The sequence below is a fragment of the Fundulus heteroclitus genome, chromosome 3 (genome assembly GCF_011125445.2).
Source record: "Fundulus heteroclitus isolate FHET01 chromosome 3, MU-UCD_Fhet_4.1, whole genome shotgun sequence".
Lineage (NCBI taxonomy): Eukaryota > Metazoa > Chordata > Actinopteri > Cyprinodontiformes > Fundulidae > Fundulus > Fundulus heteroclitus.
The window spans coordinates 19,327,143-19,354,815 of NC_046363.1; the positions used below are offsets into that span (position 1 = coordinate 19,327,143).

Genomic DNA, 27,673 nt, shown 5'->3' on the forward strand with positions numbered 1-27,673 from the left:
CTCTGTCCATACAGAGCTCAGTCTAGACCCGCCTTCTGCGGTGCTGGTTCAGCTTCTTTCACATTCAGAACCAGTCATGGCTGAACGCTGGATCAGAAAACAGATCTGCTAACCAGATACAGTCTAAAACGCCAATTAGTCTGTTTATAAGTTTCGTTCTTATTTATTCTGTTTTTTTTTTTGTTTTTTTGTTTTTTTTAACTACCTGCGCTGCGGTTCTGTGCTTCACCGCTCTTACTGCGCCTCCCCCGCTCCCTCTCGGAGCAAGGTGCTTTCATCAGCGGCCAGCCTTCAAAACGTGAATCGCTACGTTTAATGTCCTTCCACTCGTACCAAAATGTCCCAATTAAAGTCAGAGTCAGTAACTGTTTTTTCATGCTCTTTTGTTTTTAATGACACAGAACCAGCGGTGCTTCGGTGGGCGTGGTGCGTTGCGCTTGAATTCAGGTGCGCAAAATTACGTTACATGTAACCTGTAACATCGGGGGCGCAGCGCAGGAGGGTAAAATCCAGCAGCGAGATCAGCGTAAAGACGCAGCGTGAACCCTGAGTGCTTTAAGTGTTGCAGCTGAGGGGAAAATTTTGAACAGTACACAGGGGCGGTTCTGGACAGGGGCCAACAGGGGCCTATGCCCATGTAGAACTGTTCCTGGCCCCTGTTATGGCCCCTTACTAAAAACATGATGTTAAATTTCTTAGGATGATAAAATGCTGACAAAGATAACGTGACTGACTGGTCATTTGGATCAGTTGTATTTTTTTGTTTATGTTTTTACCCAATATTAAAATAACAAAATAATTAAAAAAATATAAAAAAATAACAATTAAAATTAAGCTGTTTCACGTTAAGCTCCCGCTGTATTGAGAAAAGATCAGGGGTCTGCAACCTGCAGTTCCAGAGCCACAATTGGCTCTTTGGCTTACTTAATATTTTAAACAATGAAATGTTGACCTGTTAAGTTCCCCCCCCCCCCCCGCCAATCTTTTGTTCTGTGCCCCTGTGAAAAATACTGGCCCCACCCTGCTAAATTTGGTCTAGAACCCCCACTGACCGTACAGGCTTGATGAAACTCTGCCTCATTCACAAATAAGACCAACATGGAAAGAATAATGATAATCTGTAGTGTTTTTTAATCGCCTGGATGTGAATCTGATAATTCATATTGTGTCTTTTATAATCATCTACAATATTTTCTTTTTTTTAAATCAGGAAACAAAGGTTTCTCTTCCAGGGTCCAGTCAGCCACGCCCCAACCACACCCCCCATAATTAACATAATCTCACTCTTAATTTTTATAAAAGTTGAGGTCTGGTCAGGATTAATATTTTGGCCGGTAAAAAATATGCCTGGCCGGTGGATTTTTACATCTACCGGCCAACTTGGCCGGTGAATAACAAAGTTAATTTCGGACACTGCATACACAATATTTGATCTTTTAGCAGACTTTTGTCCAATGTGACTTAGAAGTGAGGAACAACATTTAAGTTTTGTTACAGAGAGGTGGAAACCGATACCCCATTTGGTGTCAAATCTATTTAACTAACAAGAGAGGGAGTTGATGCCAAAGTATTTAAGACATTGCAGATAAGGCTGACTAGTTTCACAAAATCTAATTCTAATCTAAAAGGTGATTTCTGCAATGAAAGCAGCACTGAGCATTCAGCCCGAAGTTTCTAAAAGTGATCAGTGTGAGAGTGTGAGTTGCTGGTTGCAGCCTAACCCCACAACTGGGTCCCGAGGTTATTTACATATACTTCACACAGGAACTAGGGCCTGCCAGCAAACCAGATGTGAGTGGGTGGAAAAAAAGGTGGGGGCAGTAAGGACGGGATAGAGAATGAATGAGAGACACTCTACAATGAGAGACACACATGTCTATGTACATGCTCTCAGTCCCTGCGTGCGCTCAGACCAACACCCTTTCAGAGCGTGTAGGTGGATTTATTTCTCTGCTATCTGGTTGCTCAAACCTCCAGGAGTCAGGGAAAAGAAAGCTTCCTCTGGGATTTATTTTTGCATCAGTAATCAAAGCAATGTTTTAAAACCACAGGAAACTGTTCTTCATCCCAGATTTCAGCTCCATTTGTGACACAGACTTCCGTTCATGTTTTTGCTTATGGTCTCAAATACATTCTGCAAAAAACACACCCTTTTCAGATGTTGCAGTGGAGCCGTGCTCCGGACTGCAAAGGAAAACCAGGGTTTTTACGTTTGCTCGAGTCTGCAGGGGATATTAATAGCCATCTCAAGGCTATAGTTTGAGGGAAGCCTTCAGAGCCCGAGGCTTGCCAGCGTTCTTGATTTACCAACCAAACGTGCAATTATGTGCGCACCACACAAATACCAATTTGGGTGTGTTGAACAACCAGCAGAGGTTTTACAGGGGGATTTCAGCTTTTGCAGAATGCGATGCATTCAACGGCTGGAGGTTTGGGGGTTTTAATGATTCGAGGCAGCAGCTGTGAGGAACCTGAGAGACAAAATGCCACTGAATGTGTATTTTTGTGTCTGAATGTGTTTTGCTGTGTGGGAAACTGAGAGAGTAATGACATACCCCAGCTCCTTGCATCACTCAAACACGCCCTGTATTTTGCATTTCAGTTTTGTGCAAACATCTCAATTTTGCAGCTCTACAGAAATCCAACATGTTTATAAATCTGCCCCAGGCTCCTCAGGAGCAGACTGGAAGTAAAGTAGTTTGGTGAAAACTTCTAGTGAAGGAGCGACTGGTGGGAATCCACTCTAACCTGAACCCCCCCAAGGTTTGTTGATCCTGTTGCGGCGTTCCGACTGGAAATCCAATCCCTCTCTCCCTGCTGTGGGAAAGACAGGAATTTTGTTTTTCTGAGTCAAAACTGGTCTCGACAGCAGTCTTTTCTTGTGTGCATGTGTGTGTGCCTTGAATGCACCACACGCGGGGAAAAAAGTGGAACCTCAATAACCTAAACCACTTCCTTACATACGTCTCTGCTTTTCGACTGCAGCGTCTGGTTACCCCACAGCAGATATATGAATAATCAGCCTGGACTCTGTGACATGAAACAAGCTTGATGATACATAACCGCACATATTTACAACAGCGGTGGCCTTTCTGTTCACCCAAGGGTATTTTCAGGTGCAGATGAATGACATTAGGGAATTGGAAGATTCCAAGCATTGGGCAGTGGATGGCAGAAGGGGGGTTTATTTTATTTCTATGCATACAAAAAGTGTATAAAAGAAAGAAAATGGAAGATCAATGTTCAGTTTTATGGAGTTTTTATTAACCAATTTAACGACTCACGTCATCCAGCAATCATGTCCCTATTGCTGCTCAGAACCAAAGAGGAATTTGGGCCCCACATGTGAAATTTAAAGCACTGCTGGCTCAGTGAATGTTTGTTTGATGCATAGTTTAATGACATTCTCTGTTTAGTTCTTGCCAATAAATGAAAATGATGGTTTCTGGAAGGTTCAGCGACCTCAGGCTTTCTGACTAGGATGTGTTGAGAGTTAACCCACTGCTTTGGTGAAATCTGAAAAAAATAAATACAGTTTGGACAACAGACATGTACACAGAGCAGATTTGAACTTTTCAGCGCGGAAGTTAATGAACTTATATGCATTCCAGGAAACAGTTGTAAATCATCTGAATTCCCTGAATGTACAAAACATACCGGGGATACATAAAGCAGTGCAATCGCCTGCATTTTTACAGTTGTTTTATTCCAATTACGTGCTTTGTGTTTGCACCAGAATAATCCAGCAGATTGAACTAATTCCACCTACACGGCAAAAACAGATCTAAAAATAAGTAAAATGTTCTTAAAGTTGTGTATTTGTACTTGATTTGAGCAGGTAAATAAGATCATTTGCCAATGGAATGAGTATTTTGACCCCTAATATAAGATAATTAGACATCCTGCACTTGAAATAAGATGATAGAGATGAGTTGTTCCTATTTTAAGTGCAAAAATCCTATTCCATTGGCAAATTACCTTATTTACCTGCTCAAATCAAGGACAAATGCATTCATTTTAAGAACATTTTACTTATTTTAAGTTCCGTTTTTGCAGTGTAATGCATAGTGGATCCTCTCTAAAAGGTCATATGATTTTATGGCTAACTGAGTTTAGCAGGCTATATTTTTTTTAAATAAAGTCTAAAGCTAAGTTTCTTCTTTTTCACTTTTTTTTTTACTTACGAAAATTTCTCTGAAGCTCTGGTATTGGTGTTGCTCACAGCTGCATCTATAAACAGACAAAGCTTAACTTTAACAAGTGTGTTTACATGCATCCACAGTAAAATGGGATTGTTGCTTCAATTGGGGGTGCAATTTCTGTCGGTTACCGTCACACGAGGAACCAAGAAGAGGGTTGAAGAAGAATCCTGATTTAAAGCAACCATGAACAGACTTGGTTGGTAAGTTTAATTAATTTAATGACGCTGCCTCTGTGGGACTTTAAAATCTTTCTGCCCCCACTGACATAAGAACAGCCGTCTGCATTTCTTCTCATAACACCAGAAACCAGGCCCAGTGATGCGTGGAGCTAAGATGAAGGTACACCAATTCAAACATTGCCCTATTTAACGTGTAAACGTTGATATTCTCGCACTTTAAAAAAAACTGTATCTGCAACGTTAGCGTTTCCAGATAAGCCCAAAAATGCAGTTTGTGAAAAAAAGATTTCTTTCAGTCTCAAAACTTTTGGCCATAACTGTAACAAATCACAGGATCTTTTTTAGGTCCTGTGTAAAAAAAATGTCTGAGTGAAATGTTTATCCATCCTAAATAAAAAAATAAAATAAAAAAATATATTGTAATGACAAAATACAAACAAAAAAGTAAACTCACAAGAACCTAAATGGATGATCCCCTCAGATTCTGTAATAAATAAGCTTTATCCAGGTATCTATGTGCTTTGGTAATTTGGATTTTATTGTGTTGTGTTTAAGTTTTTCTTCCCCCTGGATTGTAAATGTAATCAAACATGGTAAAAAGGAATGAGTCATAAATCGGAGTGCCTTTCAGTAAGGAGCTGGGAAAGAACCTGTCTCTGCTGGATGGGAATGCGTTATTCTTCAAGCTTGAGTGTATAATCACATGGTCTGGGTAACAAAATACCCTCCCACTTAAATAATTCCCGTCTGGTGCTGATAAACAACTATCCTCATGAGTAACAGAAAATACTACCTGCCACTTCATCTCCGTTCTGAAAGCCTTGAGTCAGTGGTGATTTGGGATATCTCTGCCAGTCACGTGCCGAATTCCTGCAGACGTCATATTTACAGGGTTTACAGGAGACAACCAATTGGGAAGGTGCTTCAGGAAAGTGTAATAGTTTAGCCTCTTTGTTTTGTGGCGACAGCTCCTGTTTCCAAATTTGAAATAGTTAAATCAAGAGGTTAAAGATCTGTGTAAAGCCAAAGGTTTTAACCATATTGAGACGTGTCCTTTCAGAAAACCAACTATTACCAATCATAATATTAACTGCAATAATTTGATTAAAACAGTCAGAGTTTAACAAATCATTGCCGTCCTATAAATTTCCTGTGTTAGGCTTCAGAACTGCAAATCAGGGGGAAAAAAATATGTATAATGATAGATAATGTGTACAGATTAAATGTCAATGTTTTTCTTCAGGGAATGCATTTCTAATAGGGCTATTGGCATGACTTGACATCAGAAACAGTTCAAGTTATTAAATACAAATTAGTGCAGAAATTGTGTGTAGTGGAGGAATGACAAACAGCATTCCTTCATTACACATGAAGCAAAAGAGAGAGCAAAAAGTCAGCGAAATATTAAAGATAATACACTGCTCAAAAAATTAATATAGGGAACACTAAAATAACACATCCTTGGTCTGAATGAATGAAATATTCTTATTAAATACAATGTTCTTTACATAGTTGAATGTGCTGACAACAAAATCACACAATAATTATAAATGGAAATCAAATTTATTAACCCATGTGTTACGGCCCGGCTCAAAAAAAATAAAAACAGGGAGGACACGGCAAAAAGAAACGTTTTTCAGCCCTTCAGAGGCATTTATTAAATTAAGGGATAACGCGCGGCAGCCCAAGATGTGCTCCCTCCGCCCGGTCTTCTCTCGCCTCTCGGTTGGGTCCTGGTCCTCTGCGGTACTCCCTGGAGCTACAGCAACCTCTAGGTCCACTAGTGCTCTGAGCCTCGGACACACCTGGCACTTCAGCCACACCTTGACACCACGTTGACACACCCTCATGGGTGGAACGCCGCTCCTTAAAATCCATCAGCTGGCCACGTAATTAGAAGCACCTCCCACAATCAAGGACGTGCATGACAAACAATTACCGGCCACTTGCTCACAGCACGGCCGTCACACCATGGAGGTCTGGATTTGGAGCCACACTCAAAATGAAAGTGGAAAAACCCACTCACTACAGGCGGATCCAGCTTTGATGTAATGTCCTTAAAACAAGTCAAAATGAGGCTCAGTAACATGTGTGGCCTTCACATGCCTGTATGACCTCTCTACAACGCTTGGGCATGCTCCTGATGAGGTGATGGATGGTCTCCTGAGGGATCTCCTCCCAGACCTGGACTAACGCATCTGCCAACTCCTGGACGGTCTGTGGTGCAACGTAGCGTTGGTGGATGGAGCGAGACATGAGTCCCAGATGTGCTCAATTGGATCCAGGTCTGGGGAACGGGCGGTTCTGGTCCATAGCATGAGTGCCTTCGTGTTTCAGGAATTGCTGATACACTCCAGCCACATGAGGTCTAACGTTGTCTTGGATTAGGAGGAACCCAGGGCCCACCGCCGTCTCCTGATGTACTGGCCTGTCTCCTGGTAGCGCCTCCATGCTCTAGGCACTACGCTAACAGACACAGCAAACCTTCTTGCTACAGCTCGCATTGATGTGCCATCCTGGATGAACTGCACTACCTGAGCCACATTTGCTGCCGTTATTGTGATTGGCCAGTGCTCCAGTCAGTGATGATGCAGAGCAGCTATAATGCACAGGCAGGAAAACTTCCAGTCTGTTCCGCATACACTGTGTTGTTTAAGCGTTCCCTTTATTTTTTTGAGCATCGTATTTTCACCCGCATGCAGGAGAACCACTCGGGACAAGGAAACTGTTTTAAAGGGTTGCTTGAGGAGACAATGATTGTTCTCTGTAGGAGAGTGTGAGTTATAGCTCCAAAGAGTTAAGACTAAAGACAATGTTTGGAAAAGAGGATGATCTCAAGCTTACTGTGTCAGGAGTGAGGAAGTGGGTCAGAGGGAGAGACTGAGGTGAGGTGCTGCGAGGTCTCCAGAGGGATTTGTGTTAGCGGTGTGGCAGGTGAGTGAGACAGTGGGCAGGCAGAGTGGTCAGAGATGTAGATGCTGTGGGAGATGAAAGTGGAACTGCCGGGTTATCCGGGAGGTTCTTGAGGAGGATCAGAATGTGGCTTGGAAAGGAATAGTTGGTCTGAGGTACGACCAAGACCTTTGGCTCAGATGAAGGTGGAGAACAGAGAAACATTAAACACTTGAATGTATTTAGAGGTGGTTGGTTTCTGGCTTACAATCTAACCAGTTTGGTTGACCATTAGGCTCCTTAAATACTCAGAGGTGGATTAGATGATTGTATCAAGGTTTGACTGCAACACTCAAGGTGGAACACCGCCAGGTGGAAGAACTGCAACTCAGACAAACACCTCAAGCACTCATTCACTCCACACCATGACAGAAGCATCTCATGATAGTATAGCATATTCTTTGAAGACCTTCTAACTAATTCTTCTAATGGTTGCTTGGCCCAGTCAGTCACCTGACTTCAATCCAAATAAAAATCTAAGGATGGAGCTGAATATCAAGGTACAAAGAATACTTTTCAGAACCTAGAAAATTTGAGAGTTTCTGTGGAAAAATGTGTTAAAACCACACCTGAGCAATGCATGCAGCCACTTTCTCCCCACAGGAGACATTTTGAAGCCGTCCTTAACAAACAAGAAAAAAGCTTTTCTTATAGTTTTTAAATGTGTTTCAATAACAGTTTTCAATACTCATTCATTGTGCCCTCAGACATCTAGATACACTCTGTAAAAACACACGTTGTTCTTTATCCTCATCAAATCAGACTAACCTTTTCTTTTCTTGGTTATTTAGGATTATCAAAATTATTCGTATTTCTTGCGTGTGTAAAATGACAGAGAAAAAATACCCAGAGAATTGTGCACCTCCATAACTTATCCTTGTGTGTAACTTCCAGAAGCATAAAGTTGCCACATTTAGCTGTTCAAGCGTTTGCAAGTATGAATTGTATGGGGATGCCCCGCCATGCAACAGCTCAGGAAGGAAATGGGTTCAGTGTCCAAGAGATTAAAGTGTTTCAGTGTGAAATGTCAGCATCAACCTCAGAACAAACACATGTGACCTTTTGAAAATGATAGCTGAAGGTTATAAGACAGCATTACTACACCCACTCAAACTCATGATATACCAAGAAGGGCTGAAATGCTACTCAGAGTAGAGGAGGGATTAATCTAAATAAAATGTTAAAAGCAAAATTAAAGTTTGGAAATGCTCTGGACTTTTTTTTTTCCTTAAACAGGGAAAGCATGCACGCTTGAGGACACCATCCTGACCAGGGCCGGAGTGGGACTCATTTTCAGCCCTGGAGTTTCATGCCTCAGATTGGCCCACTTAAGATAACAACCTATTATTATTATTATTATTATTATTATTATTATTATTATTATTATTATTATTATTATTATTAGTAGCATTTTTTAAAAGCTGATTTATTTCAGATTTCCTCCTATTCCCTTTCACTTGTGACCTTTTTGTGTTTACTATCCTACGTTGAATGATTAATAATATATATATTACAGGTCACTGATGTTGTTTGGGTATTGAAAGCCGTTATATTAGAACTAATGCTTGTTTGTTTACACTGTTACAACTGTGCTGTATCTACAAGTCAAAAAGTCCAAGTTATGGGACGATTCATCATACAATCATTTAAACAATAAAACATTACTTAATGCGCCACAACATCACAAAAGTCAATGACTTGGTAATTAACGTGTACGGTGGTTTGCAGGCAACATTCAATGTCTTTCCTTACCCACTTCATTGTCCTTATTTGACGTTTGGAAATAAGGACATTGAACCAACACGCGCTTTGATTCCACTAAATTTTCTGGTGTTTTATTTCACTGAAGAGTGAACTGATAAAAGTGCGGAGCCCCACCCAGTCCGCTCTATTTCCCATTCACTAAACAACTTGATGTTGCTAAGGGAGTTCCATACAAAGGAATTAAGATGACCTGAGTTATGTTAACAATTAACCAGAAAAATTCACAGTAAAGTTGATCATCAAATATTAAAACCATAAATCCATTTTGATTTATGTGTACTACGTAACTACAGTCACACGAAAATTGGAGGTCATGCCTACTGGCGGAAACTTTGACGTCACAGCACCACATTTGTTCCTGTATATCCAAGCACAACTGACTCTCCAGTGGATTTGCTCTCATTGACATATTTTTCAGCGATTGCTAACAGGTGGCAGAACAAGATCAGATTGAGACTGAAAGGCAGCACATCAAGGCTACATGTTCAGTCACTCTATGCGCTCTGCCAGTCACATTGTGACTGACTACATAAGCACTTGGTGGACAACACAATCCCCACCAGAACAAAGAGATGCTTACCCAACAACAAACCCTGGACCACCAGTGACCTGAAGGAACTACTGAATGAGGAAAAAACAAGAGCTTTCAGGAAGGGAAACAAGAAATTACCGAGGCATATACAAAAGAGACTTAAAGTCAAGATAAGAGAAAGCAAGGACGTTTACAAGAAGAAGCTGGAGAGCAAGCTGCAGCAGAACAATATCAGAGATGTGAGGTCAGGGAAGAAGATGATCACAGGCTTCAAGCAGAAGGAGCATCGGGCAGATGGAAGTCTGGACAATAGGTTCAGTTCAGGAACAAGCTCATCATCCTCCTCTTCCTCCCACAGCCAAACAGTCATCACACCCTCCTTTGACACAAAACTTGCCTGTCACCCCTCAGGTGTTTTATCTACCGCCACAGCCACGGACCCTTCAGCTTCTGCATGTTTGTTCTCAGCCCCCCAATAAAGGAGTGGTTCTGCAGATGGTGACCACAGACCACTTCTCAGTTCCTCTGCTTTCTGGCTGATGTTTTGGTCACTTTTGATAGCATTTAAATCGCTTTGGGGTTAATAAAGTATTCTTGAATTGAATACTATGAAGTAGTTTATATGTATTGTGATGTATTTGGCCTAAAAGATTTTTCCATGTAATGTGATAAAACCTTAATTCATCTTACTGCATGGCATGTCCTTTGTTGCAGCTGAGATAAAAAGTGTTTTCATGATTTCTGGTGTTTTTTTTTTTAAGTTACTGGCATCCAACATACACGTAAACTATTAATACAAATTGTTATAGATAGAAAGTAAAGTCCATTAGGAAGGATTGGAAGCATGCCTATGCCAATAAGATTTTATCCTGTTTAAAGTTTAAAAGTCATTGAATGTACATTACCTGCTGTTTTTGTGTCAGTTTCTTAATTGGGCAGTTTCTTAATTATCAGGTTTATTAGGATCTTCTCTTAGATGTTTTTTGGCTAAATGTACAGATAAGCATGGGTTCTCCTCTGTAAGATAAAAATATTTGTGTGATAAAGCAATATGAAGTAGTTTGACTACGTTTAGTAAAGTGAAAGCCTCTGAAAAGTACTGTTCTGTTGCTACAGACAACATAATATTGTTTTCTGGGGCGTCAATTATGCACCAGGTTAACAGCTGCATAAACAGATGCATCAGTTTATATACATACACAGACACACACACACATACATATATATATATATATATATATATATATATATATATATATATATATATATATATATATATATATATATATATATATATATATATATATATATATATATATATATATATATGGAGAGAGAGAGAGAGAGAGAGAGAGAGAGAGAGAGAGAGAGAGAGAGATCACCAGCCTAAAAACTCACAAGCTTATTCAAATACTGAAAACTTAAACCAACATGTTAGCATCATTTGTTCTTCACAGCTAAATGTAAAATTTTATAGCCTCCATTTTCCAAGTTAGTTAAAATCTGCCCCACATGATTAGGCTGAATGAAGAAACTGTGAAATGCAATGCAAAAACATATTTTCAAATAAAAATATTTAGACATCTCTGCCTCAGTGTTTCAGCAATATGTGCTGAAACACATCACACAAAATAATATGAATGAATTTAAGTAAAACGGTTTGACTCAAAATACAAAGATTAAGGAGGATTCAAACTATTTCCTGAACTATTTTCCCAAAAAATATACAGCTCATATATTGTATGGTTTACTTTAGATTCAGGATATCTAGGGAAACGTAACATATGGCATGTGTTTGAGGTGATAAAGGAGCTCGAAAAGAGGAGATAAGAGGACTAAAATACCTGACTTAGAGAGAGCAAGGACACATTAGTAAAGCAGCAAAACAGACAGAGGCATGGATCTTTTTCTTGTCCTGATCTTCTTTGGAGTGGCAGGTATATGATTTAATTATTTATAGGGTGACATTGGGTGGCACCAGAGACTCTTGTTATAATTGACAACGGTAAGTGAATTTTCTATATTGTAAAAAGTTGAATCTTACCTTCGGATCTCCAGTTGGCCTGGAAGATGATGAGAAGATTGTTGGGGGGTATGAGTGCCCGAGAAACTCTGTGCCCTATCAAGTGTCGCTGTTCACTGGGTACAACTACTGTGGAGGGATTCTCCTGTCTGATGAGTGGGTGCTGTCGGCTGCACACTGCAAACCAAAGTAAGAAACGTGATAAATATCACCTATTTTACCGCATGGACAGTGCATTGCAAACAAAGATTTGTGCAACATGAACCTTTTAATGATTTGTCACTTTACAATCATCATATTTTATGGATTTTATTCAGATTTTGTGTGTGTGTCATAACATTCGTGAACTCAATGGAAAAGGATACAGGGTTTTGAGTTTGTTTTTTTGTTTTTTTTTCAAAATAGTATCTGAAAGCTTTGCTGTTATTCCAGGGTTTCTCTGTATTTTGTTCCAACCATCTTCCAATCAACTCTGACCAGCTTCCATGCCCTGTTAAATAAATGCATTAACCTCCATCTTGGCTGCTTGTTTGGTTTATGCTTGTCATGACAGCCATTGATTTCAGGTGGATGGCCACGATTTTATAAGTTTGCAGTTGTCCCATTTTCTTTTGATTTCTGAATGTTGAACATCGTCCTTTAACCTAACCCTGCTTCAAGCTTCTCCACGCATCAGACAAGTCAGTTTTATCCCGTGTCTAGTGGTGCTCCTCAGTCTTCATGAAGCTTTTTGTTCTCCTATTTTTTCTAACAAACCTCTCAGGCATTCACAGAACGACAGAATTTATACTCAGATTAATTTACACACTAACTACACTTTTTTTATATACATATTTGTAAAAAAAACAACATTAAAAGTCACATATCATTTCCAATTAATCGCTACTTTGTGTGAATGTAATGTAAAATACATTAAGGCTTATAACTGAAATGTGACAAAACATGAAAAGGAGTTTGAGGGGTGGGAATGTTTTTCCAAGACACCATAAACTAGCTTTTTTGTCTTGAACTAAAATGTAACATCTAAATTCTAGAGGTTTTACAGAACATCAGTGCTGGGGAAACTATACTGGCTTTCCAAAATGTTTGTTTTTTTCAGGGCAAATGTAGAGGTTCGGCTGGGAGAGCATGACATCTGGGAACCTGAGCATACTGAACAGCACATCATGTCTGCCACGTTCATTCGCCACCCTGATTACAATCCTCGCACGCAAGACAGCGACATCATGCTGATCAAGCTGAGTCAGCCTGTTGTTCTGAACGACTATGTGCGCCCTGCCATGCTTCCATCCCAGTGTGCCAGTGCTGGGACGATGTGCCAGATATCTGGATGGGGGAATATTCGCCCCAGTGATGAGGGCTGTGAGTTAAACATTGTCTCCGACAGGTGATGTAACCAATTGGGGACGGAGAAATAGCTGATTTCTGTGTCCTTACAGCAAGGTACCCACACAAGCTGCAGTGCCTAGAAGTCCCTCTGTTGAGTGATGACTCTTGCTTCAATGCATATCCTTTTCAGATCACTGAAAACATGATATGCGCTGGATATCTTGAGGGGGGGAAGGATTCCTGTCAGGTAATACCATTATCATGGGTGCATAAATACACTTTTTTTTTCTTGTTGCAAAATGTCTAAGTTGATATCCTACAACCTTTTTTTTCATTTCAGGGTGACTCTGGAGGTCCCATGGTGTGTAAGGGAGAGCTCCAAGGAGTCGTGTCCTGGGGCCATGGCTGTGCTCAGAGAAACAAGCCTGGAGTGTACACAAAAGTTTGTAATTATGTTTCCTGGATCAAGACAACAATGGCGTCTGGCTGATGTGTAAAGCTGAAGACTTTACATGTACACTGGAAAAATGAGTAAAGACAAACAATGGGACCTATTCATGTAAAGTGTGTTTTTTACTGATAGTTCACAAAAATCTCTATTTATTAAGTTGAGTCAACATGGGTTTTAATAGGAAGCTATTATGGTAGGGTGTGAGTTAAAGTTTTTACTCATTTCACAGTCTGACAAACTCCTTATCTACTGTATAATGCTGACTAGTCTAATCTCACAGTTATTCATCATCAGTGAAAATACGTAGGTTTGACTTTGATAGGAGCAGGTCCAGAGAACTGTTTAGGAAAGCCCACCAGGTCGACATGGTGTGAACTAAATTTGAGTCTTATTCTCAAAGTAATAGATATGGGTGATCATTCCTCCATTTCATTAAGGCCTAGGGGTAGCAAAGAAGCTTAAGCTTTCATAGCAGAATCTGCTTAACGAAGATAGTCATCATATTAGCATTTTTATGTTCTGATGTAATGCTAATTTTTAATTATGTGTCATAACACAATAGCCCATTTTCCATTGAAAGCTCCAGGATTTAAACCCCCGTATTTGGTTTACCTGCAGGTAAGTGAAAGACTGGGGCTTTTAAGAAAGCATGTATCCATTGCAGGTCATTTACTTAAATTCGCCTAATGACGAATGGGGAAGTTGTGCAAAAAAAATTGTATTTCACCTTCAGTCCAGCGATAATAAGGAACCAAAGACCAACAACCAAAGACATATCTCTGTAGGTTGATTAGTCGTATAGAACCTATGGACTATTTTCAGGTCATCAGTTCCCACTTCTTGTATTCTTCAATGAGTAATTGTGTCAGGTTTTGCATAGATGAACCAACTATACCACACACACACAGAGCTCCGTTTAAGAAAGTTTATTAAAGCGGGGATGGATGTGGAAGAAGGTGAATGGTGGAGCTGGAGAGCTGGTGAGTCTTGGAGGTCGCTGGAGTGCTGCGGACGATGAGCCGTGGAAACGGGTAGCCTCCAGAGCAGGCTAGAACGTCCTGATGCAGAGGAGACAATGATTATTTCCAAAGGAGGTGGCCTTACTTGTGGCTGGAAAGAGGAGGTTGACACAGGGAGCTCTGACGACCGGACGTGGAAATATCTCCGATGGCCAGACTTGGGACTGTTGACACATTACCAGACGTGGGAAAATCTCTGGTAGATTGTGCCACAGACGGGTGGTGCTCGGGAGGACGTGGGAGCTTCTCTTGCTGAAGCAAAAGAAGAATGAAGACGGACCAGCGGTGAAGTGAAGGTGGAGTGAGGCTTAAATAGGGAGGCTAGCAGGTGGATTGGATTCAGTCTAATTAAAGCCTAACGGGTGTGACTGATTACTGGAGGAGTGGAGGGTAAACTGAGCAAGAGGATGTTAAACTGAACTCACAGGAAACAGGAGCAAGACAAAAACTAAACCCTGACAAATTGTACTTAAATTTGAATTGACTGAAAAAAAAAACGTGATTTAGTTTGTCTAACCACCATTTTCTAGACCTCATAAATTTCCCTTCTGTCCTTCTCTACATGCTATCCAGCTTTTCTTGTAACTATTTTTGGAGTTTAAGTTAGTTGTTTCAATTGATAAATAATAGTAGATGATGAGCAGTTTTAGTTATACTGCTGAGTAATTCCTCCCATTATTCCTTAAGTTGCAGTTAAGGTTAAATAATTACAAAAAAAATTTTTTCTACCTTTACCGACCTGCATTTGCCCAGAGCCACTTTACAACTACACAATTAATTTAGAATAACTACTAAACAATGATTAAAACACTTACTTTTCTTTTATTATTTCCTGTGCTGATATTTTCAGCACAGGAAATAATTAGAAAAACACAAAAACAAAACATTAAAAAAGGCTACAAATAAATAAAAGATAATCAGTCTACAGGTACAAGGGATCGATATGAAGACTGTCTAATTATAAGCAAATATTTATAAAGCAGAAGATACGTAGACATAGATGATGGCAGGACACAAGGACCCCTGAGAGCTTTTGGCAAATTGTATCCAAACAACGGCCTCCTGCAAAGCTGTCTCCATAAAAACATGAAAATGGAAAATAATAAAAAGTTAACACTTCACCAGGTTAGGTTTACATGAAAAGCCAGTAAAAGAGAAATGTGTATTTTTTTTATTTAACAGGAAAGTGAAAGTGCTCTGTTGGATCATTAGTACTCCGATGTTTCCCACAGAACTGTGGTGAAACTGTCCATAATTAATGCCTACATTAACTTAAAATGCCAAAAGCTGCCGGGAAAAAATATTGCATTTTATTTTCTGGTAGTTGCTGGAGCTTCATTAGACCAGGGCTTCAGGGGCTTTAGGCATTTAGCCCAGGATGTTTTCCGAACAGCCTTAGATCTCAGAAGAAAGACATTTAGATAAAATAACACACCAAGCCCTAAAATGACGACACACTTAATATTTAAATTTTACAACAATCAGATTTGTTTCTATTTTATTCCAGATAATTACATCGCCCTCCACCACAACCTGACAGTGAATCAAAAGCAAAGGTTTTAGAGCAAACGCTGCTCCGTGATTGTGCAGCAACGTGCACCACAGCCAGGGACAGGCAGTCTGGGGCTCTCAGCCAGCCTCGTTCATTACTGAAAACAGGTTTACATCAGGGGAGACCGCTCATTTCACAGCAACAGCAGAGCCAACTGCAGAACACCAGCCTGGTGTGTGTGGCACACAGAAAACAGGTGGACGTGGGATGAACCAGACACGCTGACTCAGAACTAATTGTAAGTTACAGCTAATCACTTATATTCACTCAGCAGGATGTGAGGTGGAGATAAGCATCAGATGGGTCATCATGAGGATTAGCAAGCAGAGGGACTTTCACCTGAGCACCTGAGCTAAACTTAAAAAACTTAAACTTACAAATTTGAAAACTGTAGGGATCATCTCTGGGAGCTCCTAGCTGGATTTATATCATGATGTGAAAAATATCTGATGCTTGGATCAGTGAAAATCCAAACATGTATTCTCAAAGCAGCTAAATACATTAGAACGTCCTCTAGATGGCTTCTAATTCCTGCAGCAAGTCCAATTCTACACGTAGACAGAAGATGTGTTGCTCAATAAATTGGGAAAATATAAAGCATCTACACAATAAGTTCAGAAGTAAGCTTCCCTCTTCGCCACAGCTTTTTCTGTGCCGACTCAAATTCACACGTGAGTAATACATGTAATGGTTACTGCTGGAGGACCTGCAAATGGAGGACTTAGAAGGAAACGCGGTTTCAGCGATCAAAGGTTTTCTAGCCAATGATGGTGACTCCGAGCATTGCATTCTGATTTAACCTACAGGGGACAGTGGCTACAACATTCCAGTTTTTGGGTCCAAATAGAGCGCAGAGAAGGTGCGCGCTCATCACGCAGCGCTCTTCCGAGCGTCCGCACCCCGTCAGCTTCCTAAACAGTTTTTTTTTTGGTCCTTATCATCTGGGAGGAGACCTCTCATTCCTCATGGTCTCCCTCCCTCCTCAGATAGTCGATCTGAACGCACAGCGTCAGATGAGATTAAACATGGAGCACTGCGTGAGTTTGTCATCCAGCGTTTAAAACTGTGATCATTTTCACATTTCACAAGTTATTTTAATGTGAGCAACATGTGTGCTTTTATCTCTGATTTTCACATTTAATAAACTCCTCTCTGTGACTTTTTTTTTTAGTTTCTTTGGGGATTTTTTTTCTCTGCGGTTGCCAAATCACCGTGATGAAAAAAATCGATTAGCTGACCCATTTTAATTCACATTAACATTCACGAGGTGCTTTGAATTGACCTTTTATGGTTAAATCTGGGCATGCAGAAGGCTGGTTCATGAGGCAGAACCAGGTACGCAAATGTTTAGGTACAGCTGCGTTCTATAAAGGGAAATTGTGTGCGCACGGTTTCAGAAATCTGAATATTTTTTGGCATACGCCATTTTCTTTTTCTTGGCATATGTACACTTTTAGTATGGATTCCACGCAAAGTTTTATAAATGAGACCCCTGAAAGCCCATGGATCTCACTCTGCATATTTGATATTTAGACTAATGTCATGTCCAGATGCCATCTGTATGAATTAAAAGCTGTACTAAAATTGTTAATTCAGATTTGTGTCAATATGAAACAAATACCCCACAAAGTAATCATTTTTTGCTAGTTTAGACCCCAGACTATATTTAAGAATAGAGGTCATTAATCAGATATTTTTCCAAATATAAATGACAGACTTTAAGAGGTTGTAGCCTCATCACTTTGTCTTGGTTCTTCAAAGGTGATACGAACTGATGGACCAATTATCAATCATATGGAGTTCATTATTCTTCTTTCCACCCTGTATAAGTTTATCCTTTAAAGTTCTGTCAAATATCTAGAAATAAATAATGCATACAAACCTATTTATTTGAATTCAAGAGAGAAACTCTGATGGAACTTTATGGATTTGGATAGCCATTTATTCAGCTGCTAGTTATCTGAATGTTCAGTTTCAGTTTTCTTCAAAATAATATTAATATCAAAAATTGGCAGTTAGAGCTCATTAATTTGGAGAAGATTTTACCCTGCAGACTTATCATTGATAGAGTTGAGCCTCATAGGAAATTTAAACAATATTTAGTTTAAATAGTTTCAGATTCAAGTTGGCCACCCAATACTGCCTTTTGGGTGGCCAACATACAATTCCTGCAAGTTAGTTGTTTCTGAATAATGTTTGCCACAGAGAAACAGCTGGGATCTACCATTTTAAGGACAGTATAGTTTGCAGGGTGTCAATGGCATAGCAACAGAAATGTCATATAAACATGTTTTGTTTGTACCAGTAAAAGACATGGGTGTAATAAAAATAACTCTTAAAACATTATGTGATAGGTACATGACAGGTGGTTTGGGGCGTCACAATTCATAATGATAACTTTTGTAACACATCTACAATATTTTTTATAAAGGCAGATTTGAGTGGTGTATTTGTTCATCAAATAATAAAGTCATAAAGAACTTACGTTTAAAGTGCACCAATAATAAAGGCGGTATAATGTTTAGTGCTATAAAAATATAAAAGTCACCAGATCTGAAGCTAGATGGGAGCTAAAAAAAAAAGCAATACTCCTTGAACTCTTTTATGTTGTGATATGAATCAAATCCAAAACTCTGTTTTTGAGTTGTTAATAGAGACAAACTCTAAATAGAATGATAATTTTTTTTTTTTTACAAAATAAATCTGAAAAGAGAGGTTTGCACAAGTGTTCACCTTTACTCATCTACCCCTTACAGTTTTTATTGATTGCTTTGACCTGTTTAAAGAAACTGGCAACCCCTCAGTTTTCATCATCAGCATCTCAGCAGAGCAAAAGACACCTCTTACAAATGAGTTAACCCATTTTCATTGGTTTGACACATTTTCCCCTCATGGGGAAACTACCACTCATGGGTTCAGCCCCAAGTCCAGCGAGATACGGAAATAGACACAGTGAGCAGTCCAGGACAGGATGCTACAAAAACCCTTTATAGAAAAGGCAACAGAAGTCCAAACCATGTAGGGGACATGCTGAAGCGTATGAAGAAGGTGCTCTGGTGAGATGAGACAAAAACTGTCCTTAAACTGTCCTGGGCATCTTATATTAGCAATGAACACAGCTAGCATGGCTGGGATTAACAAGACACAAGTCACCGTGTGTGTTTCTAAGGGAATATAGATGCTTACCTTAACTGTAAGATTTTCAAAAAAACATACCACTTTTTTCCAAGGCTTGAAACGCTGAAGAGCGACTTATGTCTACTCCAGGGGTGTCAAACTCATTTTATGGTATAGGGGCCGCATTCAGCTTAATCTGATCTCAAGAGGGCCACACGAGTAAACTCATTGCAAGATTAAATAGAACTAATAAAAGTGGACTTGTTGTTGATTTTTATATTAAATGAATTTCACTTTTACACAATATATTATGAATAACCTCTGCGTTTTTAAGAAAAGTATGTGCAATTTCAACAATACTTTTACTCAGTTAAACATTTACTTAAGTGCATTATGCATAAGAACTGATCACAGTGATTATACAATGTTGAAAAACATTTATTCACATTTTTTTTTACTTAAAAACACTGTTCTGCATGTCTAATACATCAAACAGATAAAAATTAATAAATTATTTAAATTTTTCCACACCTGAAGCTTAATCTGCTAATTAAAACACAGCGCCCTCGTGGACAATATAGGAACTGCATATTTTCAATTAAACGAAATACATGTTTTTTTCAATAATTGTTTTATCATTCTCTTCCTTTTATCTTGTCCACTTGTGAAAGTCAATTCTGATGAGCTCTTTGTGGCATCTTATTGCCACATTGCCAGACAGGACACTGGACATTTTTTTTTTTTTTTATAATGATAATGCATTTAGCCACAGGGCCGGACTAAATTGTTCGGCGGGCCGTATGTTTGACACCCCTGGTCTACTCGGTCTTGCCCTCCTTCAGGAACACCTGTTCCCTAACCTTTTCTGATCCTCAACTATGGTCATGAGACCTGGATAGTGACCGAAAGGACAAGATTCTGCACATGAACGGCCAAAATGAGCTTCCTCCATAAACATGGCCAGACTCAGTCTTAGATATGGTGAGAAGCTCTGTCATATACCGGAAGGCCTTGAAGTAAAGATGTCAATCATAACGAGTCAGTTGAGGTGGTTTGGGCATCTGACCAGGACGCCTCCTGCTGCAGGTTTTCTGTGCATGTCCCACTGGAAGGAGGCCCTAGGGAAGACCCAGACTTCGCTGGAGGGACTGCAGATTTTCTGTCTGGCCTGGGAATGAGCTGGAGTGTTTATATTGTTTCTTTTTCTTCAGATTCTGATCTGCCATTTACTGCTAACTGGCAATCAAACTGAAAATCATCTTACTCTGTCTTAGACGATTCTTTGTTGGATCTCCAATTTATTCAAAAAAACACTTGAAAGATTTGTATTCAACAGACAAAAATCGCCCAGATTTCAATCTGGGCTTTAACACCAGAGTTTTTATTTATTTATTTATTTATTTATTTATTTATTTACTTACAGCTAAAAAATACTTTTAAGTGTCAGATGTAAAGTCTAGTTGTGATATAAGCACCAATTATCTTTACTTAAAAAGCACCCCAGATCTATGAAGCTCCTGACGTATCTCCACTTTGTCAAACTGACAGGATATATTACCAGACAACTCTCAAATACAACCGTGCCCTGATTATAAGTGCTTGAAAAGCCACATAAGCATAACTCATCGCCGTAAGCTTGTAAAGCTGTAAATCTGAACGCAAATGCTCCGGAGCGTAATATTGAGCATAACAGATCCAGCTGCCTTGCATGTGGTCAGAACATTTGCAGCAACAAGCTCAGACTCAGAAGAACCTGACTATGAAAGGGAAGAAAGGTCTACTGCTCAAGGATCGCCTCTGTAGCTGAGGAATAAAGCTGTCATTTCAAGTCAGCCTGCTGTAAATTATGGCAAAGTGTTCTGCAACACTGCAGTCTGTGGGGTTGAAGCTGTAAAGCATGCAGTCCACCAGGGCAAAAAACAACTATAACTAGTCATATAAATGTGGTGGTCAGCTGATCCTCCTTTAAAGATTTCAATATAAATACGATTTTAAAGTTAATTACGTGACATCATAGGCGGTAAACCGGACCAGCTGCAGTTAAGAAATCTGTCCTCTCAGATGGTCTAACTATTTTAGTAAACCCCAGAAATGATTTAAGTGAATCTGGTTGCTTGGGCGTAGCACAGACTTTATGAGTGAGTCACGCAGCCCGTTGGCTGACCTTAAGAAAAGACTGGAACCTGTGAATGTTTATCACGGCCTGTGTTCAAAAATATGTTACGTTTGTTTTCGAAGGAACAGGAATTTTTGTTTCCTTTGGAATTTGTTTACGGCAAAACATGCTTTAGTTTCAGTGTCTTTGCATTGATGATTTCTTCAGAAGCAGAGGAGTGGTGAAGTTGGTCAATAAACCCTTTTATGCATATGTAATGATTTACATAGAAATCTTTACATTCTGTTTTGGTCTGTTTCTTGAGCTGTTCAGTTTTCTCAGTATTATGGTTTTTTTTTTTAACCAACATTTGCTGTGAAGCTGCTGAACAAGGTTATAGACTTCCAGCCCATCAGTCGCCCGATTCCGCCATTTCTTTTATTTTCATGAGCGATCCCATGAGGGATTAAGCGGTTCAGAAAATGGATTTTGTAGTCCAAGCTGAAGGATGCCGAAGCTACAAGTGGATGAGACATCGGCTGCTCTTTACGCCGTCCACTAGCAAACTCTAAAAATGGCCGAACGGGGTGGAGTGGAACGCTCTGGGACCTGGTGGGTGGGTAAGGTGTGAAGTGCCTATTTTAGATCTAAAGAGACTGCACAAAATCGAGTTGCCCTCAGACGTACCTCAGAACAGGGGCGACAAGTGGGAACGTGGGGGTAAATTAGCGAGAAATTCAGACCAAAGCGTTGCAGTTCCACTTTGCATAGACCACAACTGAATGATTTTACTGCGAAAAGGTAGAGCTGAGTAGTATGGTGAGTTAAGAGGCCTTTTCTAAAATAAAGTTTACATAAGCCAGTTTCTGTGAATAAAATCAAAATGACAATTTTTTTCCAAGACAATTAAGTTGTTTTTCAGTGAAATTCAAGTACAAATGTCACCCTAGAATTGGAAAAAGTTTAGAAATGAATGTCATGAAGTCATCAGCACCTGGTTTTATTAGAGGTGTGTATGTTTTTGAGGGTCCCAGTGAAGCAAAAACAAGTTGCCTACCATGTCTGAAAATTGTTTACAGACACAGCTTCAAGTCACAAGTAAAACATAAAAGTTTCCACATGTAAACAAGCTTAGGCACTGACTGAAAGAAAATACCGTAATACTGTACCAGTCATTGCTAAGAGAATAACCGCTGGAGAGAACCTACATAAACTAGCCTTGTAGTTTACTCTTTGGGTGCACAGATGGCCTCCCTGTGTGACATCAGTTTTCCGGTGACTTCTATTTGAGCCGGACATGAAGCGCGCTTATGCTTCATGCCAGCTTCCAGTGGGTAAGGGCGTAGACACACAGGAGCGGTCAACAGATTTGTAAAGAAACTCTCCAGGGATGTGATGTGATCATGGTTAAGTCAGGACAGTGACAGATGCAAAAAAGAAGAAAAAGGCAAAAGAAAAAAAAACACATAAAAGAGTTTTAGTATTCTTGGTCTGAGTTAAACAGCATACACATGCTTTTTCCTTTTCACACATTTATTCACGTCAAAGAGCTAAACGAAAAGAAAAAATGAAATGAAAGTAAGATAAAAAAAGAATTTTTTTTTAAATCAGCAGTTTTAGATAACACCCAGCAGAGGGCAACATTTAGCTAATGAACGACTTGTTGCAAGCCACAATCATAATCGTTATTTTCTCTCTTTTAACGATATTGTCACTATGACGTAATAACTAGATACCCCTTTCTGGGGCGAGTACCGGTAAATGAAAAAAAATTATAAAAATAACAATTATGACCACAATTTGTGAGAAAAAACGGTGAAAATAAGGTTAAACTGTGTTTGTAGAGCACAAAGGTGGTGATGCCACACTGTTCATATTGTCAAATAATAAATTTATTTTCACTAATAATATATGTAATTATTTCACATGAAAACAAAGGATGGTGATTAGTTTCAAAATTTAAGATAGATAGATAGATAGATAGATAGATAGATAGATAGATAGATAGATAGATAGATAGATAGATAGATAGATAGATAGATAGATAGATAGATAGATAGATAGATAGATAGATAGATAGATAGATAGATAGATAGATAGATAGATAGATAGATAGATAGATAGATAGATAGAACAATCACAAAAAAAGTCGGCTGTTTACAGCTGTTTAAGGCGTAACCATCATAGAATTTATTTGCGTTTTCAAGGATTTCCATGGAGATGCGATGATGATGAAAAGCAAATGTTTGGGCCAATCCTTGACGTGAGGCTGAGTCAGCGGGAGGCGCGCTTAATTGACCATGTTCAGGACATAGAAAGCATGTAGCCTCATCCCACCCTGAACCTAACTTATAAAAGCAGAAACCTTCAGACCAAAAGCATCCAGACTAAGAAGAACAACGGGTGAGCGAACTGCAAATTTTAAGCCAAAGGAACCGCACATAAGGTAAGGTTAATATAAACAAATAAATAAAAACACGTTATGAATTAATTTTAATTATTTAAGTTGCTTTGCTGATAACAGGAGGGAAAGACTAATTTATCTGGAGCTTCCAACAATTCATTGGCAATTTATTTAATATTTTAAGTTTGATTCAGGAAAATGAGATATAAAATATTATAATACAATAAAGTATCATAATACAATAATTTTAGATAATACAACAATAAATATTTTTTTTATGAAAAACAAAATGCTAAATATTGTGTGATATTAAAACTCCAAATGAACATATATTTAATGATTCAAATAGGGTCTACATTTGTATATATTATTGTATAAATTCAGCTCACCTTGTGGTAATGGCAATATTATAAAATATGCAAGAAAAAAACCTTTTACAAACAATGGTGGGTAAAAGAAGAGCCCTTTAAAACATTTTTTTCTGAGATGTAAAACGCTTCTGTCTTACAAAAAAATCTGCTGGTATTTCTAATAATGCTGCTTATTCAAAGTGTGTCTAAATAGTCAGTGAGTGAGGTGGTAAACTGCTCGACTCTGATCTGCAGTCTAAGCCTAAACTGGGAGCAAAACGCCTGCACACTCCCTAAAAGCTGTCAGATTGTCACATTTTATCAAAGACCTTTGCCAAGCTTCCTCATCTGGAAAAATTTTTCACATTAGTTTGTTTTTTCAAAACCTCTTTTTAACGAGCTTTTCAACCCGTTGTGTCTTTTGGTCTACAGAACAAAATGAAACTGAAACATTCATTAAAGAAGTTGGGCACAATCCTCCGAGCTATCTTCACCTTCCTCTTCGCTCTGGTGGTTCTGGGAGTCATGGTTTGGGCCTATGTGCAGGGCTTCCAGCTGGTGACATCCAAGTTTAAGATCATTTCCTTTGGCTTTTATGGACTCTTGCTCTCGCTCCACGTTCTGGTCCAAAGCCTGTTCGCCTTTATCGAGCACTGCCGGATGAAGAGCCACAAAAAGCCGTGCAGCTACACCAAAACGATTGGATTCACCATTTCTGCTTACCAGGAGGATCCATCCTATCTCAGAGAATGTCTCAACTCTGTGAGGGGCTTGCAGTATCCCTCGGAGCTGATGCGTATCATCATGGTGATAGATGGCAACTCTGACGATGACCGGTACATGATGGACATGTTCCGGGAGGTTTTTGCGGACCAGGATCCGGGTTTCTTCGTGTGGAAGAACAATTACCACTCATGGGATCCCACACAGGCTCAGCAGAATGAAAAAAATGGAACAGAATGGGATGCTGATTATGTCATTGGAGAGGATCCTCAGAGAAAAGAAGTGGAGCACCTGATCCAGACCAAAAGGTGTGTGTGCATCATGCAGAAGTGGGGAGGCAAACGGGAGGTGATGTACACAGCATTTAAGGCACTGGGATTATCAGTTGACTACATACAGGTATGTACTTTTCTCCACTCGTTCAAGATCCCAAAACGTCTTCTCCACTATGTTGTGAATTGATTTTTAATTGTAAAGCAATCTGTTTTGGCTCCTCAGGTGTGCGATTCAGACACCAAGTTGGACCCGTTAGCCACAGTAGAGCTTTGCAAGGTATTGGAGAGCAACCCCAAGTATGGTGCTGTGGGAGGAGACGTGATGATCCTTAACCTTAAAGACTCGTACATCAGCTTCATGAGCAGCCTCAGGTACTGGATGGCTTTCAACATAGAGCGGGCCTGCCAGTCCTTTTTCAACTGTGTGTCCTGCATCAGTGGTCCTCTGGGTAAGGAAAATTATTGTCATTGGCATCAAAGAAGCATTATTTCTGAGTAAACTCGTCATTAAAGAAACATTGTTTTCATTTCTAATGTAGGTTTGTACAGGAACGACCTCCTCCAGCAGTTTCTGGAATCCTGGTACAATCAGAAGTTTTTGGGAAGCCATTGCACGTTTGGTGACGACAGACACCTCACCAACCGCATGCTGAGCATGGGTTACGCCACAAAGTACATACCCTTTTGTTATAAAAAAAAAAAAAAAACACCTTCTCACGATCCACCATATTCCAGAAATGTTAAATCTAAAGTTTTTCTCCCCCTTGTGCTTTAGGTACACGGCTCGCTCAAAGTGCTACACCGAAACACCCGCCCAGTTTCTGCGCTGGCTGAACCAGCAAACACGCTGGACCAAATCCTACTTCCGAGAGTGGCTCTACAACGCCATGTGGTGGCACAAGCATCACCTCTGGATGACCTACGAGTCCATCGTCTCGGGCATTTTCCCCTTCTTCGTCACGGCCACTATGATCCAGCTGTTCTGGAGGGGCTCACTGTGGGACATCCTCTGGGTCCTCTGCTGCATTCAGCTCATTGGGTTGCTGAAAGCGGCATACGCTTGCCTCCTTCGCCAAAGCATGGTGATGGTCTTTATGTCGCTCTACTCCACCCTGTACATGACCAGTTTGCTGCCTGCAAAGTACTTTGCCATTCTCACAATGAACAAAAGCAGCTGGGGGACATCGGGCAGGCGTAAGATTGTTGGTAACTACATGCCCCTGCTTCCGCTGTCAGTTTGGGCTGCTATTCTGCTGAGTGGGTTTGGATACACAATCTACAGGGAGACCAAAGAAAATTGGTCAAGTCCAGCCAAGATAATGGAAACTAAGTTTCTTGTTTTTGGTTGTGTGGCTTACTTATGTTACTGGTTGCTCATGATGTTCCTCTACTGGGCCTGGTTCCGCAGGTTATGCAGAAAGCGCGCCCAAACCTACTCACTCAGTGTGTAAAGACATTAAATTAATGTGTTAATTTATTATTATTACTGTATTTATTTTATCTGTGCAAACTAAATAATGGATTCAATATTGTTACCTTCAGTAAAAAGTCCAATCAAGGGAAATTGATTGGGCTTTTCTACAAACACTGATTACTACTGTCCATGTATGCAGTTGTGTATATTTTCATGATGAGTAGATTGTCTCTTTTTCATGTTTTTCTTGCACTGAATGACTGTTTTGCAGATTTACTTGAAAATTGCACACTGTATGTAGAGTACGCCACACTGTGAAACATCAACAAGCAGAAAAAGCCATCTCTGATCAATGACAGGAGTCATACATGTTAAGACTTCATCATGGTTTTATTTATTACAGTTAGTTTGTTCATTATGTTGTAAGTATGTCCCAAATGCACTTTGTTATGGAATTTGACAAATGTCTGCAGTTTATGTTTGTTCTCTAATTTTTCAAAAACTGTAAATATAAAAATGTGACAATGTATGTTATTTCTGTGAATTAAGACTATTTAAAATAAAGTATTTGGAAAGAATTGACAGTAGGCCTGATTACTATGCTTCCCCAAAAAGCTGACCATAAAAAATGTTCTTACATTTTTTTTATTGCAAAAAATAATTTTAGTATTTCACATTTAAGACAGTAATTGTGCAAGGTGTTTTGTATTAAGACAGTAGTTTGTTTAAATTTAAACATTTTAATAAGCAAACATATTAAAATGGGTTATTTTAATAGAAACAATAATTGCGTATTAATTACAAAGGAATAGCAAAGCCAATAAAAAGCGGGAGAATAAGTGCAGAAGCAGTAGGCTAACTAGTATTAAAAAACAAAACCAAAGATGTCGCTAACAAAACCTACAGAAATGAAGATGACAAACGCAGAACACTTCCACACAGGAAGCCATTCCAGGAATATATATATATATATATATATATATATATATATATATATATATATATATATATATATATATATATATATATATATATATATATATATATATTTAGCCCGTTGAAAATGCAATATGCATTGAATGTAAAGAGAAAGTTGCTGTTCGTAAGGAATATGATCACAAGAGTCATTACACGACTAAACGTGGAGAGTATCACGAGAGCTACAAGGATCAGCTCATCACAACAGCCTTAGAGTGTGAAAGCTTTCTGTTGCACATCTCCAGCGGTCATTGGGTGAGAGGCTGGGTACACCTTGGACAGGTTGTCAGTCCATCAAAGGCATTCAGTTTTTT

At 39.4% G+C, this 27,673-nt stretch overlaps 2 protein-coding genes across 2 annotated transcripts; both read left to right on the forward strand.

The window, feature by feature from the left end:
* Positions 1-11,460: 11,460 nt before the first annotated feature.
* Positions 11,461-13,531, forward strand: LOC105920033 (trypsin-3). Its single transcript, XM_012855524.3, has 5 exons — positions 11,461-11,566; positions 11,688-11,841; positions 12,752-13,014; positions 13,092-13,228; positions 13,322-13,531. The coding sequence occupies exons 1-5, from the start codon at positions 11,527-11,529 to the stop codon at positions 13,469-13,471; spliced, it is 744 nt and encodes a 247-aa protein (XP_012710978.2). The 5' UTR covers positions 11,461-11,526; the 3' UTR covers positions 13,472-13,531.
* Positions 13,532-23,612: 10,081 nt separating this feature from the next.
* LOC118556245 (hyaluronan synthase 1-like) lies at positions 23,613-26,472 on the forward strand. Its single transcript, XM_036128150.1, has 5 exons — positions 23,613-23,661; positions 24,402-25,091; positions 25,191-25,416; positions 25,507-25,639; positions 25,743-26,472. Exons 2-5 carry the CDS (start codon positions 24,408-24,410, stop codon positions 26,416-26,418), a joined length of 1,719 nt encoding a protein of 572 aa, XP_035984043.1. The 5' UTR covers positions 23,613-23,661; positions 24,402-24,407; the 3' UTR covers positions 26,419-26,472.
* The last annotated feature ends 1,201 nt before the right edge of the window (positions 26,473-27,673 follow it).

Coding starts and splice junctions, on each gene's coding strand:
- LOC118556245 (XM_036128150.1), top strand. CDS start 24,408: ATGAAACTGAAACATTCATTAAAGAAGTTGGGCACAATCCTCCGAGCT. Junction 25,417..25,506: donor CTGCATCAGTGGTCCTCTGG/GTAAGGAAAATT, acceptor TTTCTAATGTAG/GTTTGTACAGGAACGACCTC. Junction 25,640..25,742: donor AGCATGGGTTACGCCACAAA/GTACATACCCTT, acceptor CTTGTGCTTTAG/GTACACGGCTCGCTCAAAGT.
- LOC105920033 (XM_012855524.3), top strand. CDS start 11,527: ATGGATCTTTTTCTTGTCCTGATCTTCTTTGGAGTGGCAG. Junction 11,567..11,687: donor GATCTTCTTTGGAGTGGCAG/GTATATGATTTA, acceptor TCGGATCTCCAG/TTGGCCTGGAAGATGATGAG. Junction 13,015..13,091: donor TCGCCCCAGTGATGAGGGCT/GTGAGTTAAACA, acceptor GTGTCCTTACAG/CAAGGTACCCACACAAGCTG.